Source organism: Crocodylus siamensis, chromosome 9, assembly GCF_052110815.1.
Source record: "Crocodylus siamensis isolate JL-2025a chromosome 9, ASM5211081v1, whole genome shotgun sequence".
NCBI lineage: Eukaryota > Metazoa > Chordata > Crocodylia > Crocodylidae > Crocodylus > Crocodylus siamensis.
The window spans coordinates 71,976,490-71,996,119 of record NC_143403.1 but is presented as its reverse complement, the minus strand read 5'-3'; the positions used below and the strand labels follow the sequence as shown (position 1 = coordinate 71,996,119).

General features: G+C 42.5%; 1 protein-coding gene across 11 annotated transcripts in view; it reads right to left on the bottom strand.

Annotated features, from left to right (window-relative positions):
* The window catches only part of KDM2B (lysine demethylase 2B), a 130,523-nt gene extending 114,683 nt beyond the window's left edge, over nt 1-15,840 (bottom strand). For 4 of the 11 annotated variants that reach the window (XM_090061989.1, XM_090061990.1, XM_090061993.1 and 1 more), the window contains exons 1-4: nt 15,686-15,840; nt 14,571-14,715; nt 11,158-11,236; nt 6,141-6,187 (exon numbers count right to left, since the gene is read on the bottom strand). In XM_090061989.1, the coding sequence (XP_089918115.1) occupies nt 6,141-6,187; nt 11,158-11,236; nt 14,571-14,715; nt 15,686-15,736 (322 nt within the window). In that variant the 5' untranslated portion in view covers nt 15,737-15,840. Of the gene's footprint in view, nt 1-6,140; nt 6,188-11,157; nt 11,237-14,570; nt 15,001-15,685 lie in introns of those variants that run through there. The other 7 variants (XM_090061997.1, XM_090061992.1, XM_090061985.1 and 4 more) reach the window with 7 other exon arrangements.
* Nucleotides 15,841-19,630: the final 3,790 nt, after the last annotated feature.

Below are 19,630 nucleotides of genomic sequence, written 5' to 3'. Positions count from 1 at the left end.
GGGAGCATCTGACTATTTGCAGAAGAGGTAGGAACCATGAAGACGTCAGCACTCAGATCAGATTTGTTTGAATTTAAATGTTCCCTTGCAGTATTTGCAAACTGGACATTGAAAAAATTGTGCTGCTGCCTAAGGGGCAGAAATCAAAATGCAGAGAGTAGCCGATGGCCAATTCATATTTGGGATACATACAGAACTGATGTGAACAAAAACAGGTGAGAAGGTAACAGGAATGGAAACATGTTCTGTTCCTTTTTATATGCCAAGGGCTAGTGTCTCATGTTAAGACCAGCTCCACAAATCTCAACTCCGCTCTTCTGTCTCCTTTTTCAAATGGCTCCTGCACTGACAGGACAAAATCCACTTCCATAGGGAAGAGAGCCTGTCTGAATCGAGCCCTGCACCAAGACCTGAGGGCAGTCCTTTGGCATCACCATGTGACCAGCACAAAGTCAGTTTTGGGCCCCAATCCTTAAACGAAGAAAGAACCTTTGCCTTCACACCTCCCTGAGCCATCCTCCCAATCCACAGTGTCCCACCTCCCCTGCAACCATTATAGTGTTGTTCTATGGAAAAAGTAACATTAGGCCTGTATTAGGCAGAACTGATTGAAAGGTTTTTGTGCCACAATGCGTGCAGTTTCTTCATAATGATTTCACACACAGTTTCTTTGTTATGATTTCCCCCCCTGCTCTGCATCAGAACTGCTGATTTCCTTTTGCTGAAGGTGGAACTGTACATTTATTGCAACTAGATGTCCCTACTTGCATGCAGACACTTGACTCAAGTCTCTCCAGGTCCTGTTGTAGAAGTGTGAATTCAGGCTCGATACAAGGTTCAGAGGAGACCAACATGACAGAGACAGTATACACTGAAGAGGAGTGAACCAAAGAAGATTAGGAAGCAATTCCCCAGAGTGAGGTTATTTTGTTTGGCTCCATCAGTCGTAGAGTCCCCCACTGGTTACCATTAGCACAAAGCAAAGATCTACAGAGCCCAGCCTGAGAACTACTGTTACTGCCAAAGAACCAGAAAATTACTGTTGTCTTCTCATAAAATTGAATCTACACTCTCTTTCATGTTCCTTTAGATATCAAATGTCTTTCTTGGCCTGACCTTCAAGGTTGCTACCCTCCCCCAAGACCCCTTCTGCAAAGACACAGATTAATGATGCGTGAGTGAAGAACAGATGGAGATATACTTACTTCATCTATGCAAAAAAAAAAGGTAAGCTATGTGTATCATGATTATATGTAAGCTATGTGTATCATGATTTCGCCCCTCTGCTTCACCCTTTACAGAGACCGTCTTCAAATATGCTAACAATTTGGGGCAGTCTTATGTATTTGTAAAACAACTAGAGCAAGCGTTCTGGTGTGAGCCAGGTCTGCTAAGGACCGCTGCAGTATAAATATTTAATAACAACAGAATGACTAGTTGAGAGACATCAGACTGAGCTGCTGACAACCTGTAGCTGTTATTTATAAACTGATATATTATATTCAGACGAGTGTTAACACTTTCTGTCCTAGCCACACTCAAATAAAGTCAGCCTGCCTAAGTTAGCTGAGGGAACGTATAGCTTTGAATCAGCTTGCTGCCCGAGGCAGTGATAAGTCACTCTTTTTGTCAGGGGGGTTTCAGGTTTACCTTCACAAGCATATATCTCTATTGTCCTCAATGCAATTTCCAAGCAAGTATTCTTTAAGGCTGAAGTACTAATTTTTAGGAAGGAAATCCTTGTTTCTCCTGCCACCGCACCTTCCCATGCTGGTATGCAATGAGTTCTGGAGCCATCGTTGCTGCAAAAAGGCTGGCAGCATACAAGCCTGGGCAACTACAAGCTGCATTAAGCAGTTGCTTTCTCGGGGCTCTGGCACCACAGGCAATCTGTCAGCCAGAATCACCACTTACTGGAGTAGCCTGGCCAATATTTAGTGCACCAGCCCCACATTTACTGCATGGGACACCTAATATCCCATATTCACCACACTGGAAACTACCAAACTGCTCTGAAGTAGGTCTAGCACATTTATTTGGTGATCTACCATTTCCCGCACAACCCCAGAAAAGCACTGTTTTCTAGGTACATGGGAACTGGGAGAAAGAGGAGGGGCAGAACCAGAATGTCAATCCTGTTTGAAGCTGAGGAATCCCAAGCATCCTGAATCCCTCCCTTCTTTACTGCACATCAAGTGAGGGCTCACCCCCATGTGGAAGAACATCCTTCATCAAGTGAGGGCTCATCCCCATGTGGAAGAACATCCTTGATGGACCTGAAGATCTGGATGTTCTGCATAGATTTGCCAGCACCCTTTGGATTATCCAAGACTGATCACGATCTGGTGTTGCAAATGTACAGGGCGCAACTGTCATTTCTCCACTGTCAAACCAGCTCTCATTTAGGTGCGCGTGCTGAAGGATGGAGGTGAGCTCTATGCACAACTCCACGAACAAAGCTGCCTTGCATCCAAAATGTATGCAGGCGCTGCTGGTCAGTCCAAAGGGGATTGTAGGAATTTGTCCTCAGGCTCAGACAATCCCCTGGGAGAAGTGCTGGTATCCCACAAAGCACTGCACAAATGTCACAGCCAATGCTACAAGGGGCACCAGAATAACTAACCACAGTGAAACAAACCCATTTTGTACTCGTACGACCACTTACTGAAAGGGCATGCTTCACTTGCACAGCCAGCCAGCGATGTACACACGTGGGTGAAACTGCAATAGCAGCACCAGCACACCAGCATAAACGCTACCTGCAAAACTTCCCAATACAGGCCTGGTTTCTGTCTGAAGAGAATCAGGCAGAAAGGCTTTCTTGAAATTTTAAAACAGTTTATGATGCCATGACAATGATACCTTGTCCTTTAGAATTAGTATTCAAATCCACATTAGAGAAGAAAATTATAAGGGCCTAATATTTAATGATATTACAAGAGTTATTAGTAACAAAGATAAAGAAGTTTGATTTTTTTAATCAACAGTGGGTGAGATTTTCAAAAATTTAAAATCACATAGGACTTGAAGTCCCATTGACTTGCAATGTGATTTAGCTACCTTGAAAACTAGTGCCCTGAATCTCTCAAAAACATCCTTATGACAAAGATACATGTGCATTTTTTCATCCTTGGAAGAAATTAAAACTTTTACAGATGCTACAATGATGGCCACAATAGAAAAACTTAAGCTAGAGTGTTTTATTTTCAAATTGCATTCTCCCTATTGACTCCAACACAAATTCTGACTCTGTGGATAGATATTACACTATTTCATATTTGTAAAAGATCTTTCTCTCTGCATGTTCCCTGAGGCATTTCACTTGTACACACAGTATTCCTGAAATGCAGAACCTGCAAGTTCACATGCAGGGAAGGGCGATTTTCAAAAACACAGGGACAAATCCAATTGTGATGAGTATCTTGGATCTTTAATACTTGCACAGAGCAGTATTCCAAGCAGAGAACTCTGTTTAAGGTCCCACGTGGAAAGGTTTCATTTTAGGTACTAAGTCAAAAATACTGGATAAATGAGCAGAAACAATATCTAATATGGAGCTCATTCTGGTTTGCCTGACTTTCTGAGTTCACTTACATGCCTTTTGGAAATTAGACACAGACATTGGAATTGCATCTGCTTTCACCAGGCCTGTACATGGCCCTCTGTGTGCTGTAAGGCAGATAGATACTGTGCTTATATATATGGCTTGCTATAAAAGAGTGAACTGACAGATACAAGTTGCAGACATAGAGACCCCCTAAATATTTGTGGATGTTTTTTTTTTTTAAACCAAGTTTTCACCTGTGATGCCAAAGGCTATACATCTTATTTTTAACAGCAGGAAACAATTTTCTTGAACAAGTTATAGGCTGGGACTGGGATTTCCAGTTGAAGCTCATCCAAATGCAGTGAGAGGATAGCTATATAATATTCAGAGTTTGGCCAGGTATGTATGCACAGCTCACTGCTCTCAACTCTGAGAAATTTCATGTCCTCAAATTTCAGTTCTCAAACTGATTTTTATTTATGCCTCATTATTTAAAGAATGTAATATCATTTATAGATATCCTACTGCTTTGCGCTTTACTTCACCCTAATGTTCTTGGCCAACGTACATGGGAATCTCCACCCCATAATATTTCCAAAGATATCAATCTTAGGAGAAAGCAGCTCTCACACTTACACTTTTTCCTACATAATAGTCTGTTATGCAACACTACACTGTTCCCAGAATTACTGCATAATTAGTTAAACGATTGAAGCAACTTCAAAATGAGAAACAGCAGAGCAGAAGTTAAGGCATAAATCTACAAAGGAGCTGTTCCAGAGTGCAGACAATCAGCATTAATGAAAAGCCACTGCACAGCAAAACAGCAGAAATCCAACATCTCTAACTTAAAAAATACCGATTTCCTCAATCGTCATGAGATTTCCTTGTGTTCTCATGTGATTTCATATTTCCTATTTCCATCTAAGAATGTATGGATATTAAAAAATATTACAATTCTATACTGATATCAAATTATATAGATAAATTCTATACTGATATCAAAACAACACTTCCAACTAGGCTTCTACAGCAGTGGTTTCCAAACTTTTTTGATCGTGTACCCCTATCAGTAAAAAATTTTGAGCATGCACCCCCAATATATGTATATTTATATAAACAGAAATAGAAATAGAAGTTCTAATATCTTCTTCCTGCACCCCAGTGGATCGATTTGTGCACACCCCACTTTGGAGACCACTGTTCTACAGTATCTCCTGTCAGATAGAAGATCTCAAAGCTCTTTGTACAACATTGTCAGTTAAGCAACACAACAACATTTCCTTAGCAAAATAGGGATTCTCTCTATGTGACAAATGGCAAAACTGAAATGGCTGCATCATCTCTTTTTTTAAGTTACATTTTTGTCTCATTTTAAATAGCATGTCCATTAATTAGCTTAAATGTAATTTTGCATGAATGCGTTTGGGTTTGTGCATTTCTGCAACTAAGTAAGTCAGGAGTCTTTTCTAGGCATTTTCCAAACACAAAACACTTACACACCAATAATTAATTCTTTACAATGTGAATTAAAATTTTAACATCAATATAAAGATCTACATCTAGAGACCACTTTTCCCACCACTGAAATGCAGCCAGTTTTGATAGACACAGCACTGAGTATCATTGGGTGCATCTACACGTATCGCTATGGCGATGTTGTTACTCCACTGTATGCAGTTCATGGTTATTATTAGCAGCTACTTCTCCGTAGTGGTGTGCTATACCCGCGTCGCTACGGCAAAGTAGCTGCTGGTCACATGTAGACTCCCGCACACACTTATGCCACCATACCGCATTGCTACGGCGATATAGTGTCACATGTTGATTTGCCCATTGTTAGATCAGGATGTGAAGAATAACTTGCACCTTTTCATTTGCTGAGGAATTTAGACAGCATGTAACATAATTGCACTGTTTAAACACAGCCATTTCATCAGGGTTAACACTCCTACTTCTATAAAAATTGCCATGTTTTTTTTATGCTCACAAATGATCAGGACCTTCGTGTTAGGTCTCGGGCAAAAGACAGTGTTACTTAAGACAATGAGAGGGTGTTAATTCAGTACTGTACAGGGAAGAGTGCCTGCTAGTAAACCACCAAAGCCATCTCATGACGCTTCCACATTTGAGCTCCCTTGGAGTTTTTCCATCAAAGCACTGCCCTGGCCTGACATTAATAAGCTTATAAAGAGTTCACAGCTACCATGTTATATGGCTATAATTATGCATTTAAAACAAATTGCTCAACAACAAATCATGGCTACAAGCTCCATCAGCAAAAATGCTGCTTTCCAAGATAAAAGATGTATTTGCATGGAAGCAGCTAATGCCATCTGGCTAGAAGAACAGGTATCTACTACCTGTTAGAGAAAAGCATTCACTATATTTACAAGTGCCCCATTTTCCAGTATGTTTCATAGCTTCATCAGCATAACTACTAATTAGGATATTTTCAAACTGGTTCTTTGTTCTTTCCCTCAGATCCTGAGTTAATGCGTGCTTACAAGCACATCTGGAGTCTTATACAAAATTAACATTAAAAAAGCAGCACTGATAATACAGAAAATACAGTAAAATCAGAACAACTTACCCACTAGTAACTTCACATCTCTGACAGTGAAATCCGGGTCAGGCATTCTATAATTAGCAATACAAAGAAAAGGAATGTGAATGCTGTCCAAATACAAGTGGGACCAAATTTTCACATGGATAAAACAGAAATAAGTTTATAGTGCTATTTCTCCACATTTTATAAAACATGGCTATTAGCAGCAAGGATCAAGTAGTTTTTCTGAACAGCATGGACAGCTTTTTTCTGGCAGGACAGAGAATATTATAAAGGCATATTATTAACTATTTTGATACTATATGGCATAGCTGTTTAGCACAAGAACAAAATGTCTCTGCTCAGAATGACTAGGGAGCATGTGCTGGCATCCTGCTAGTACCAGTTGCATGTGGACAGGTTTTTTGACAAACTCAAAACTTTGGTTTACTTCTACTGCATCTGCCAGCTCAGCATCTCAGAGGTCTTGACAAACAAGAAGCTTCACAATACCCCCATAAGGTAAATTATCTAGTTTTTCTCCCATATATATACATATAAACTTAGCCATAAAGAGGTAAAGTGACTTGTACAGTGCCACATCACACATTGTCAGATTCAGAGCTGGGAATGAAACCATCCCAAGTGCTCTCCTACAGACGCTACACTGAAATTCTTTCTACAATAGAGAACAACCCAATTGTACCGTGGTGGAGCAACGTAAGTGTCTTGGACCTGAATTCAGTTGAGCCCATCTCTGCATCAGATATTTCCAGTCTCTAAGCTAAACGGTGGTGGAATTGTTCCCTGGTGTTGATACTGCTATTTATAACATCCTTTTTAATAGAGATCATGTTTTAGGTTTTAAATGCAAGTAAGCAGCAGTCAAGAGCATCAAGAAGGAGAATTTGAAGTACAAGCCATTCAGAGCCTTGCGGAGATCTTGTGGATTGAGATCATTAACATTTGGAACAGAGCAAACAGGGCAACTGAAAAGTCAGGAAAGAAAAACAAACAAAAGACAGAGACAGGAGATCTCTATCTTAGTTACTGCACATTAATGACAAGGTTGAGAACTTTGTTTGTACAGTACTTTGAAGATGCAGTAATTAAAGATCTAAAGGTGGAGAAAAACGCTGAGAAGTAAGTAAAAAGCCAGAGGACCTGGTTAAAAACTTAGTAAAGGGAAGCAATAGCAGAAGCCTTAGAAATGTTCTCAGAGAAAAGACAGGACATTCAGTTAGACACTTCAAATACTTATACGCTAATGCAAGAGGCATGGGGAACAAACAGGAAGAATTTAAAATCCTAGTACAAATAAAGAATGATCGTGCAATTGGGCTTATGGAGATGTGGTGAGATACTTCATGAGCCTGAAATACAGGCATGGGTGGTAACTTGTTCAGGAAGGACAGGCAGGGAGGAGGCATTTCCCTATATATAAAGGCAATGTACCCGTGCTCTGAGGTGCAGGATGAAGTGGAAGGTAGGCCTCCAGGTAAAGGTCAGAGAGGAAAGCAGCAGGAGGCTGTCACAGCGGGTGTCTGCTGCAACCCACCAAACCAAAAGAGACAGCTTTCCAACATACAATCACTGGAGCATCTAAATGTTCACATCTGCCTAAAGAAAACAACTGCTGGTAAAAGAGGTCAGGACTTGTGCTTCCTGCTTCTGACCACTAGGAATAACAACGGCTCGCCATGGCTGGGTATACGAAATGGAAAACCACAGAAGCAATGTTTAACATTGACTTTCATTTTTAATCATCTCTCCATCAGTTACCACGCTTCCTGCAACGTCAGAGCCTTACTGTACACAGCAACAGAAGAGCTACATGTTGTAGATCTGTCGGTGACAGGTATGCAAGCTATTTAACATCAGGCAACTAGAAGTACATAGCTCCAATTACTACTAAGTATCACATCATTCTCAAATGCTCTTATACTAGTACTAAATATACTGCCTGTTACATATATTTATATAGCACATTTCATCCTAAATTGCTTGGTCTACTACAGAGAGGGCTCCCTTCCACCAAAGTGCTCTAAATGGAGCTGGAGACTGCAATGCTACACAAGAGTTTGGGACAGGGATTGAAGCTTGCAGCCTGGTTTGCAGCTGCTGAAAGAATCTGTGTCAACAGAATGCGACTACTTAAGTGTGAATAGGGTGAAAACACTGGAGCTGAAATGTTTTCTCTAATCCTGTCAAAGTATTTTGGAAATAAAAAAATGAGCCTGACGATAGCACTGACTATTATGAAGGTAGCTTAACACTTCCTGTTAAAAGAACATACTTTCAGTTATGTATTGCTTAGCCAAACTTTAACCATTTGGGCTGAAATGTTCCCTGATGGATGTCTGCCTCAATCTTAATTTTTTTGGAAAAGTTCAGGCAAGACAGTTCAGCCGTCTGTAACAATTAAGGTGGGAAAATATAGAAATCCTTTTAGATTTTTTTATTTTTTTTTTAGAGAAAATAAATAATTTTTTTTTGCAAAAATCTTTTTGGTTTAATAAAAGATATCACTGTATATCACTATGAGCCCTGACTGCTGGGTAAATATGGCATTTTACTCTTGTAATAATGCTGATCTTGAGAAGAACTGGCATACTCATGCTTTGGAAGAGGGACTTAAAATTGGGCAAGTTGGGAGCTTGTGCGTCAGATACGCCTCTTGCCATATCCATGAAAACCTACCGAAAAATGCCCAGGTTACAAAGCTTTGAAAAATGCCAGTTTGTAAGTGCTCAGCAGGAACTTCTTAGATTTCACAAGCTAAATCTTCCAAGATCCAGTCTATCCCACCAGTAAACTGCAGGTCCTTCTGCCAGACCTTAAAGCAAAGAGCCTGTCACACTTGTTCTCACCACCCTTCCTGCCAGGCTCTGGCAGTTTAGAAGACAAAACTACTCAATTTGAATGCAGAAGAGACAACAGATCAACCTGGGGAAGGGAGCAGAAGGGGACAGGGCCCAGGAAGGGGGGAATGAGAAGCGGAATCTGTGCCCATTAGAAAACACTTTTCTCCAGTGTCTGGAATGCAACCCAGGATTCCTGAGCCTTCCCACTCCTCTGCTCTCAAATACCTGTGAAACCCAAAGGAAGTGTCCCATCCTTCTCCAGTGCTGCTGGAGGGAGGACCACGGACTACTCCCATCAGTGACTCAAGTAGCTCAAGGGCAGACAAAGGTATGATGGCACTAAACATTTCCAGCCCTCCTGAGTGATAATAACCTACAGGAGTTTCAGTAAGATGACAAACAATGGCATTTCTGGTTTTCCCCATTTGTTCTTAAAAAATAAAATACTGCAAAAACTTAGGACATTATATAAAAAATAATGTGAACAATGATTAAGGTTGCAAAACCAAGCACTTAAAAGCGTTGCCACCTTCATTTAGGCTCCCTGTGCATATCTAACCATTATGATACATCTGGAATTACATGATTATATGGTATTTTTAATTTGGTTTTAACGTATGATATATATATATAGTATATGCATATTTAATGTATGATATGCAATATATATATTGCATACCAGCTACTCTGATCTTCTCAGGCTATTAATTCCATCTGCTGGATTAAGCTGTACACACAATATGGTTCATTTTGTAAAGGGGGGGGGACAATACAGGATCAGTTAGCCAAGTACATTCCCACTAGAATAGAGGAAAGATATCAGCAGTTGGGTAAGGGACAAAGAAACTGGCTAGTCAAGTATGGGGGTTGGAGACTATTTTAAGCTCATCAGGGCAAACTCAAGTATCCATTCTCTTCCCCTTTAATAAACATTAGAGTGTGATTAGAGTCAGTAAAGTGACTGTAAAACTGTTACTATGGAGCTCCATATTTATTCTCTCCCAGTCTCTTCAGAATCCAGTTTACAATTCAAAAGCCCTTTTCTCTAACCATCAGCTCTCCAAACTCCACCTGGGAACTGAAAATCAAGAGGCATTTTTTTATTCCCCTTATATCTTCACCTGTCATAGAGATTCTGCACTGTAACCAACTTGACAGCTGTATGTATGCTGTGTGAGGCAGATGAAAATGTAATTTACTGTTTTACAGTGTGACTGCCTAGTTTCTCAGTATTAACAGAACTAGAGGACAAAATTTCCATAAGAAAACATAACTGAGAAACCCAGGAGTATAATCTTATACAAAGCAGACATTAAAAACAGTAAAGTAGTAAAATGAAGCACAGCACTCAAAAGTTTAAGGATGACAAAAAATTGCTTGCACAACCTTCCCTGAGCTTTATACTACTTGTGCTTTAGGAGTCACTTTTAATATAATCATCATACAATATCAGGATCTTTCCATTTTTGTACCACTCCAGAAACACTACACAGAACTTTTTACACACAAAAAATAAAATAAGTAGCATCTCAAACTTATCAGAGACTTTTTCATTTTAATATCAAGGTTTTATAAGTAAACATTTCTCCAAAAATGTCAAAAGGCCCTTCCCCAACCCATGAATTATCTGCCTGACACATTGAGTCCTTGCCTTCTAGGTACTAAAACCTCTTAAAAAGTGGTTGCAGGTAGTCTTTTTTTTTCCAATCAGAAAACAATATATTATGAATCAACTATTTCTCAAAACTTAATCCTTTTTGTCCTGAGATTTCAAACAAAACCAACCCCATACAAATAGTAATTCTGAATTCTATTATAAATAATTAAATATTGGTTTCTAAAAAAATACCATTATAATGGAAAATTTGAAGCATTCTTAACTGTAGATATCACAGTGTCCCCCACACATCATTCAGAACATAACTTAGAAGTTACATGGCAAGTCAGACACAAATATTGTCATTAGATGGTTCAAAACCAGGGTTCTGGTTTCTGGCTTTGTCACTGACTTGCTCTGTGACTGTACAACTGCCCCAAATGCAACTTTCCCAGCCTCAGTTTGCTCATTTGTAAACGAAGTATAATCACCCTTACCCCCTCTTGAGCATGCTATCCATAATATATTTTGAGACCACATCCAGGTATTAGGATTATTTCATAAAACATTGAATCAAAACTAAGATTTAGTTGCAACTTACTTAATTCCAAGTCCATCTTTACTTCTGAAAATAAGGGGAATCCTGAGAGCTTCTCTTTGCACATACTCAAAAGTGAAATCTGATTTAAATACACAAAAAATATTAAAATTACATTTTTGCTTCATATCAGAGATTGTCAAGAGTCTCCATTTTTCTGTATTCAGCAAAGAAAACTTACTATAACTTATACAGAACTGTAAAGAGAGGCAAAATTTTAGGTCACAAGCAGAAACTGGGTGACAAACAATAGTCTCCAGCCGTTCTCTATTTTCCTTATTTACAGATGCACATAAAGTAGAAACCGGTGCTTGTCAATGGGAGTCTGAGGTTGAAATGTCTGGGTTATGAAATGCTGCATAACTGTTATAGGACATTGATCTAAATTACTATTAGCGTCACTGGTGGTAGCTGTGTTGGTCTAAGGACAAAGGGAGACAAAGTCCTGCCTCAAGAAGGGTACTTGTACCTGAAAGCTTGCAAAGAACAATTTTTCCAACTATTTAGCTGGTCTACTAAAAGATATCACATCTACCCAAAGAACCTTGTCTGCCTATTAAGCAGTGTGGCATGGACTGAGCTACATATTTCTGTTTCTCCTGAACTTTACAGAAGTACATTGTAAGACCCTGATCCTGCAAACAGCTGGGCACATATTTTATTGACACTGGTCTGAGTAAGTTCAATGAACTGAACAGGTCCACAATGTGCAGGCAGGACAGAAGCCTATAGGTAAAATCTTGTGACCTCAGGCATGGCTGAGTTAGTGAGATGAGGGTAGAAATCTTGATTTAAAGGAGAGTACATATTTATTGACCAAATAACTAGAGAATAGAACAAAAATTTGTTGTCTGATTAATAAAGCATAATTATTTAATTTGAAGGATGAAAATTAATTGGCCCTTTATGCTGATTATAACATTCAGTTATGATTCAGTGGTCTGAATCATGCGTCATGGATGAAACAATTTTTTTTTCCTGTTTTGGGTAGTAGGAAAAAGTGATAAGCATTCACTTGGGTGGGTAAAGTCTTCACAAGTTTCATAGTCGATTTATAGTCTGCCTCCAGAAACACAAAATTTAATCTTGAAGTAGCCAGAGAGTATGTCCAGAGGTCTGTAATCCTCCTTTTTAAAGGAAAAGTGAAGTCTGGATAGCTGGACAGCATCCCCTCAGGGTTATTTGTATGCTACAAATATTAACAGCACTTTAAACTAAATAAACACTCAATACTATGCTTGTTTGTCTATACATTTCTACTGTCAACTGATCAAATAAGTAATTATCTAAAATACAACCTTCCTGGGACACCGAATGAAAATTTTCATCCCCAGGTTTATACAAATCATGTCCCTCTGACACCCAAACTACAGTGGGGTGTTGGAAATTCATGATAAACTCATATTCCTACTCATGATCTATTTCTATAACTTTCCCTATTGTTACAAAAAGTGTGGATAAAGGATCCTTGCTTAGTGCTGCTAAACAATTAGCCCATGTAGCTGATTATTATTTTACTAACCCTTTAAAAATATAATTTCTTTTTCCATCGCATAGAATTTACCTTCCACAATCAAAATTTAAATGAGAGCCAGCATAAGGAATAGTTCCCTATTAGCAAAAATCATTATGGTTTATTATGTAAATGCCTTACAACTTAAAATATTCCTTTAAGTATTTTATTTAACTGAATCAACAAATATCCACTGGATAAGCGCATCCTCCATTCACGACACAAAGTCAGGAATCAGGTGGAGGGTGTCCAGGAGAAGTAGATCCACTGCATATTAGGCTGGAGAATAAATAGCTATGGTGGGCTGTGTCCAAGCCAAAAATCACACTGCAGTCTTGCAGCACCTCTGAAGAAAACTTCCAGCCCACATTCCTGGCCAGAGATCAAAGTACTGCTCCCATTGAAAATAAAAACAAGGAAATAGAAGATTTAAAAAAAAATTAAAATCAACCGATTCCATGTGTTCCAATATCTTGATATTTCTAGTCTTGCTCTCAACAGCACAGTAGGCAAATTTAGTATTTTTGATTAAGTTCAATTCATCTTTTGATTTTACACAAAATTAAACCAGTGGTAAAAATGAAAACAGGCCTTCTCTTTATAAAGGCCCAACAAAGGATTAAAATCCCTTGTGGGGCTGAACAAAGCAGACATAGACCAAAACAAAGTAACAAAAGACACTCATTTATTTTCAAGTTCCCTAGAAGGGAGAAAGCTACAAAAGGTTTGCAAAGCTGCTGAGCAAGGGAAATAGCGGAAGGGTTAGCTACCAGCAATGGGAAGGAGCAAAGAATTTGGAAATGATGGTAGAAGGCAATCCCTGAAAAATTACCCAGCATTTTAAAAGCAAGGACCAGGTATCAGCATCTTGTGTGGGGACAGGAGGAAGCTATTTCCCCCTTCCCTTCCAGGAAAAAACCCTGCTCTATATACAACAGTTGATATCCCTGGCCACATTAGGAGTTAAAAATGTTCACCAAGACTGAGCTTTGAAAAAAAAACAAATTAATTAAATGCCTGACTCAGTCATTCTTGACCTCTGGTGTGGATGACACAGGACAGCTAGTGGCTGCCCATTTCTGAGGGCTGGTGCGGACTGGAGCGTGGCAAGGCCACAGGGTCTGGACGCACGTAGCTGGGATTTGGTGTCAGGTTCAGTGATTCCACCCACATGAAGGTGACTTGAGAAGTTGCCACCCCTACATCTGCTCCAAGGGGCAAACTATGCCTTCCCATTGCCCTTGCTGGAGAGCAACCCCTGCATGGGCTGCTCTCCCTGTCAGTACCTATCTAGCCATGTAAGTGGCAAGCGAATCTACGAGGTTTGGGGCAAGGGGATTTAATAACACGACCCAGCTGTTAGGTCTACAGCCTGGCGTTGCATCCTTAGCAGCTGACAAACAAGATGCAAAGGGCCCTCGGTTGAATAGGGGGCGGAGGGGGAGCGGGAAACACCAGCAGGCAGAGTGGGGGCTGGGCTTTCCCGCAGCTCCTCCACCAACCTGATCCCTGGAAACACAAGGGAAGCGATCCGGGGTCAGGCTGGCAGCCACGGAGGCTTCCCTGCAAGCTGCATCCGCACCCCTGATGCCAACGCCAGAAGGGGCACATCCGTGCACAGGGGACGTGGAAACGGGTCCAGCCAGGACAGCCCGTGCCCGCACACACACGTGTGCGTGTGTTATTTCCTGGCGAGGGCCCAGTGTGCAACACCCATCCCCCCAACCCCTCCCCTGCTGCTCGGCCTGGATTCGTCACCGGATCCCCTGGAAGGGGGGATGCAGGCGGGAAATACGAAACAAGCCACAAACTCCGCACGTGGAGACGCCACCAGCTCCGCTCCTCCGCAGCAATCGCGGCCAGGAGCCACCCCCCACCCCCGCGCCAGCCCCGCAGCATTTACCTTTCCCTTCCATGGCATGCACGAAATCCCCATGATACATTTTACTCTTTAGCTTCTCCTCCAAATTAAAACTCCTGATGCTGACAATCTCCTCCACGTCCGACAGGTCCTCGTTCTCATCGTACCTCCTCCTGCCAATAGAGCGCTGCAAGAGAAAGCAGAAACAAGGCGCTGTACGAGGGGGGATGCGGGGATGCAAGCCCCCACGCAGGTAGGACCGCTGCCCCTGCACCCCCTTTCCCTGGGGACACGGGACCGACCCGAGACAACAGGTGCTTGGCCGCAGGCAAACGCTGCATGTCTCTTTACTCTTTAAATGCGAAATGTGCGCGTCCATCCCCGCCTGCTTCCCCTGTGCAACCCCGGGAGGGGCAGGGAGGGGAAAAGGAGCCCTGCATAGCTCTGATCCTCTTTGCCATTCAACCGCTCTGCCATCACCCCCCACCCCACCCCCTGCAAGCACTGCAGCCTGCACCCCGCAGCCTTTCCACCCTCCAACTGTTTCCATAGTCACACCGGAAGCCGCGATTTAAAAACAAATTGCATTATGTAACACCGGGATTGATGGGCTTGCCCCCACCCCCTGTGCTCCGATCCACGCTATGCCAGTGCCAGCAGAGCCTGCGCACTTCGCCAGGCAAACGTGCGGGGTCCTGGGAAAGGGCCGGGGCGAGTGCCCTGCACGGAGGAGTGTGCAAGGAGTAGGCCCGGGGAAGCAGCAGCGAGGCCGGGCTGCTGCCGCCGCTCTCCCCGGAGCCCCGGGGCGAGCCGCCGGGGACCCCCGGGCACGACCCCCGCGCTCCGCATGCACGGGGACAAAGCTGGGCTCTCTGTGCACACACTGCAAACCCGCGATCCCGGCAGCCAGCCCTGCACAACCCCCACCCCCGGACCAGCACAATCCCTCACCGGCAGGGAAAAAAATAAGTCTCGTCCCACCCTCTCCTTCCCCTCGGTTCAAATCCACCCCCTTCCCGAGTGTCTACGCCGATCTCTTGCAAACTTAAGTCGCTCGGCTGCCTACGTTTCACATGCATTCCTCCCTCTACAAGCAATTAAGCACAAGCAAATGAAAAAAGGTACAAATAGGAAATAGACAGAAGCCGGCTACACACCAATCTTCTTCCAGAGTCTTTCTCTGCCTCCATTTTTTTGGAGAGTTTCATCACTTAATTGTCAACAGTTCCTGTCCTGCATGTTTTGGCCCCCATGGGGAGGAGGGCAAGCACAAGCCATCCAGGTCTCTCTAAAGTTTTGCCATTTTGCACCAGCACTTTTTTTTGGGGGGGGGAGGGGGAGGGAAGGGGAGGGGGAGTCGCTGCGTTTTGCAAAGTCCTAGGGAACCATTTTCAGGCGGGGAGTGTGGACCGGGGCGCAGGCGTCATCCTGCCCGGGACGTAAACACTGCTCGGGGAGGCGGCCGGATCGCTGCTGCCGCCGCCGCTGCCTGGCTGCTCACATCGGTGTGTGTTGTTGTTAGGTCACGAGTGTGCAGCAGGCATTTGCACGCAGGCGCTGAGCTGTTTGCTACGGGGGAGAGCTGGCGTGTCAGGGGCTGGAGGCAGCCGGGTCCCAGCGGCATCCCCCCGGGGCACGGCCCCGCGGCTGCACGGGGGAGGCAGGCACGGACGTGCGCGGCGCCGCCTCCCGCATGGACACGGGCGCCGCAGACGTGTCCGTGCACACGTGCGCCCAAGAGGAGCCTACGGGTGCGTGCACGCGTGGGCTGCATGGGAGCACACGCGGGTCCGGCTGGCCAAGCCTGCACCCTCCAGGGAAGTGCAGGGCACGCAGGGTGCAGCCCTGCTGGTCTGCGGGCACAAGGGGTGAGGAGATCTCTGCGTGGAGGGGAGATCTGGTATCAGACCGGCTAGCTCTCGCTCTCGGCAAGAAAATCGCACCTCTGCTCTGCAGCAACACCCTTCCCTTCCTGGTCGCCCAGGGGTGATCTGATCCGTGCACGCTGCGTGGGGAGGCTGGTGCTAGACGGGCAGGAACTTACTCGCTGGGCTTCTGTAAAGAGTCTTTCCGTGGGGTTGTGTTTTCCAGCCCGGAGCTGCCCCGAGGTCCCGGAGCACGGCTTGTGAATCACTCCAGGCTGTCATGGACATTTAAAATAGACCAAATGAATATGCCTTTCTCTGACCACCCCTGTTGTGGTAGCCCCTATTATTTTTAATTCTTTCCAGTTTAAAAAATATATTTTCTAGAATAAAGTACCCTTGTAACAAATGTATTTGAACAATTACTTTCCTGACGTTATCATTTCACCTAGGCTAACAGACGACAGCTTGGCACAATGACTGAACAGCAGTATATTTATACTTCAGAGCCATTAGGGGCTGCATCACTTTTTCAAACTACAAATCTAGTCTCTTTCCTTATAGTAAATATACAAAGTCTTCCGTCTTTGGGTTTGTCCACAGTGTTTCACAAGGATGTAGGACAAATACGTCTTGACACTTTTTGCATTATACAACATGAAGAAGGTTTGCTTACAAGAATGTGGACTACAGGAATAAAAGGATCAACTGGCTATTCTGTCAGGTAAACATCGGCAAGGATTATGGCAAAAAGTTCATAAGGATCTTGTAATAAATGGACATGGACATTTGTTTAGTTATTCACTTCTTACCTGTGTTTCATTTCCATTCATTCCACTGTTACACACCCTAAGAAGAGAGTTTGATCCTTGTCCTTCCTGCTTGCTGTGTGTGGGTGGATTGCTGTGCCCCCAAAGTCGAACGAGATCTCCAGACAGGCACATGAGCAATTGCTACGCAAAAACGTTGCAAGCGCAGGGTCCATAGCCATTGCAGAGTGGGTGGGACAGATTGTGGTGCTTCACATGAGCAAGGGTAAAAAAATATTCTGTGTAAAAAGGGAAATAAAATATGGTCTATAACATATGGTCTGAAATAAGCACTTGATGTAATAGAGTTATTCAAACCTATGAAGACAAAGATTTACTTGGAGGGGGGAGGGAACTATCTGATTCTAGTTAGTAATGGCATCTAGTGCCTTTTGCATGTAGGACACTAGCTTTAATCTAACCCAAAGTAATAGTGATCAAATGTTGATATCATGTGCCAGCAGTTTGGAGGCGGAAGTGGTCATTTTGGATTAGTTCCCAGATTTCCACATTGTTGTAGACTGAAGCGTTACATCTCTCTGAGCTGACACCTTAATCAAATGTTTAACCTTTGCTAAAATAAAAACAAAATCCAAACTGTATCTAAAAAATGTAGAAAAGTGTGCGAGTCACTCAAGCAGGCCACAAGCTGTGCACAGGCTTACAATAGAGAATTAGTTGCCATCCATTATCTCCATGCTGTTTCTCATCTCTTCTCACCAAAAGAAGACAGTCATTCCTAGAGACTAAGGTGAAACCCCTCTGCATTCACAATCATGTGGTTAAGCCTCAATAACCATATTTAAATATTTAAATATAATGCAAAGCATGCAACACATCACAAAAAAAACCCTTCCTAGGCCTTGTTGGAACTCTCCTCAGAAACACCAGGACCTAATACATCATGGTATACGTGGCAAGATAAGTAATTGTCCTGGAGGATATATTGGTCCAGGACTCAAAAGAGCCAGGTTCAATTACTGTATCCACTACAATTTGCTGGTATAACCTTGGGAACTCACTTGATCTTTCTGTCCATTTTCATATACATAAATTGGAGCAATGAAACATCTCTGTCTCACAGGAATGTAATATAAATTAATACATTGCAGATGGTGAGCATTCTAGATGTTCACTCTATATCAAAATATATATTCTCCCATAGTTGTGTTAAGATACCAATATTAAAAAGATTTAGGCACATTCTGGCCTTTAAGAAAGACTGCTCAATCCTTAACATTCAAAAAGACCAAAGGTCTGTCTGAGCCTAGCAGCCCTCTGGGTTGGCATGGTTAAGGGAGGCCACGCAACATCACACAAAGAGAAAAGGGATGATGGGACCAGCAACACAGCTCCTCACTATTGACACCCCAGCCCAAATGGTCAGGTAAGTACAGACTAGGGGCAGACTTGGGCAGGAGTCTGGAGCAGCAATCAAATTTATAATCCAGAGCTGCAGCAAGACTTTTTAATAATTGATGACCACACCCATTTTGCAGTTAGGTAAATATATTAATCCTTGCAGGATTGAGAACAGATAAATAGGTGCTACTAAGAATCATCAGAAAGAGATTCATCATTAAATAACCAATCCATGCTACAAAGTCCATTACAGCCAGAGAAAAAAACCAGATTTCTCTTAACTATTTTTCAAACCAGAATAATCTGGAATTCCTGGCATATAAAGGAACCACAACAAGGAATATATTCATCACACAAACACCAACAATATTAACATGCATGTTACTAATGTTTAGGAAGTAAAGATGCTGCAAGAGTATCATAGTCCAAGTCTAGATTTCCAGCATCAGAAAAGTGGCTGTTCATTATCTTGTACCCAGACAACAATTATGGATTTTAACACTTCCAGATGTTATGCTATGTCCCACTGTAACAAGTGAAAAACAACAGAATAGATTTGTACGGTTTAGTTTTTAAACTAAACATTTCTACGGATGCCGAGAAGATGCATGCTTGTGTTAGGATAACTACATTTAGAAGTGAAATAAACATCCATCCTTCAGGACATAAGTCAATCAATAATTGAAAAGGGGTTAGAGAGAGCCAGTTAACTGTATTAGTCTGAAGTTGGGCAGAAGGCAAGGTAGGGTGGCACCTTATAGACTAACTCATTCAGAGCAATGTGAGCTTTCTTAGACTACGGCCTACTTCATCAGATGCATCTGACAAAATAGATTGTAGCATATGAAATCTCATCCCTTGCTGAGCCAAGTTGGTCTCCAAGACACCACGGTGCTCTGCCATCTACCTAACTTCAGGCTAACTACCTCTCTTCCCCCAGACAGGTTATTCCACAATCATCCACCAGGGGCTTTCTCTGAGGTATACTGCCCCAGCTGCTGTCAGCCAGGCTACTGTCTTAGTTGGCAACTAGTACATCCATTTCAGTATTCCTGTATATTAAAAA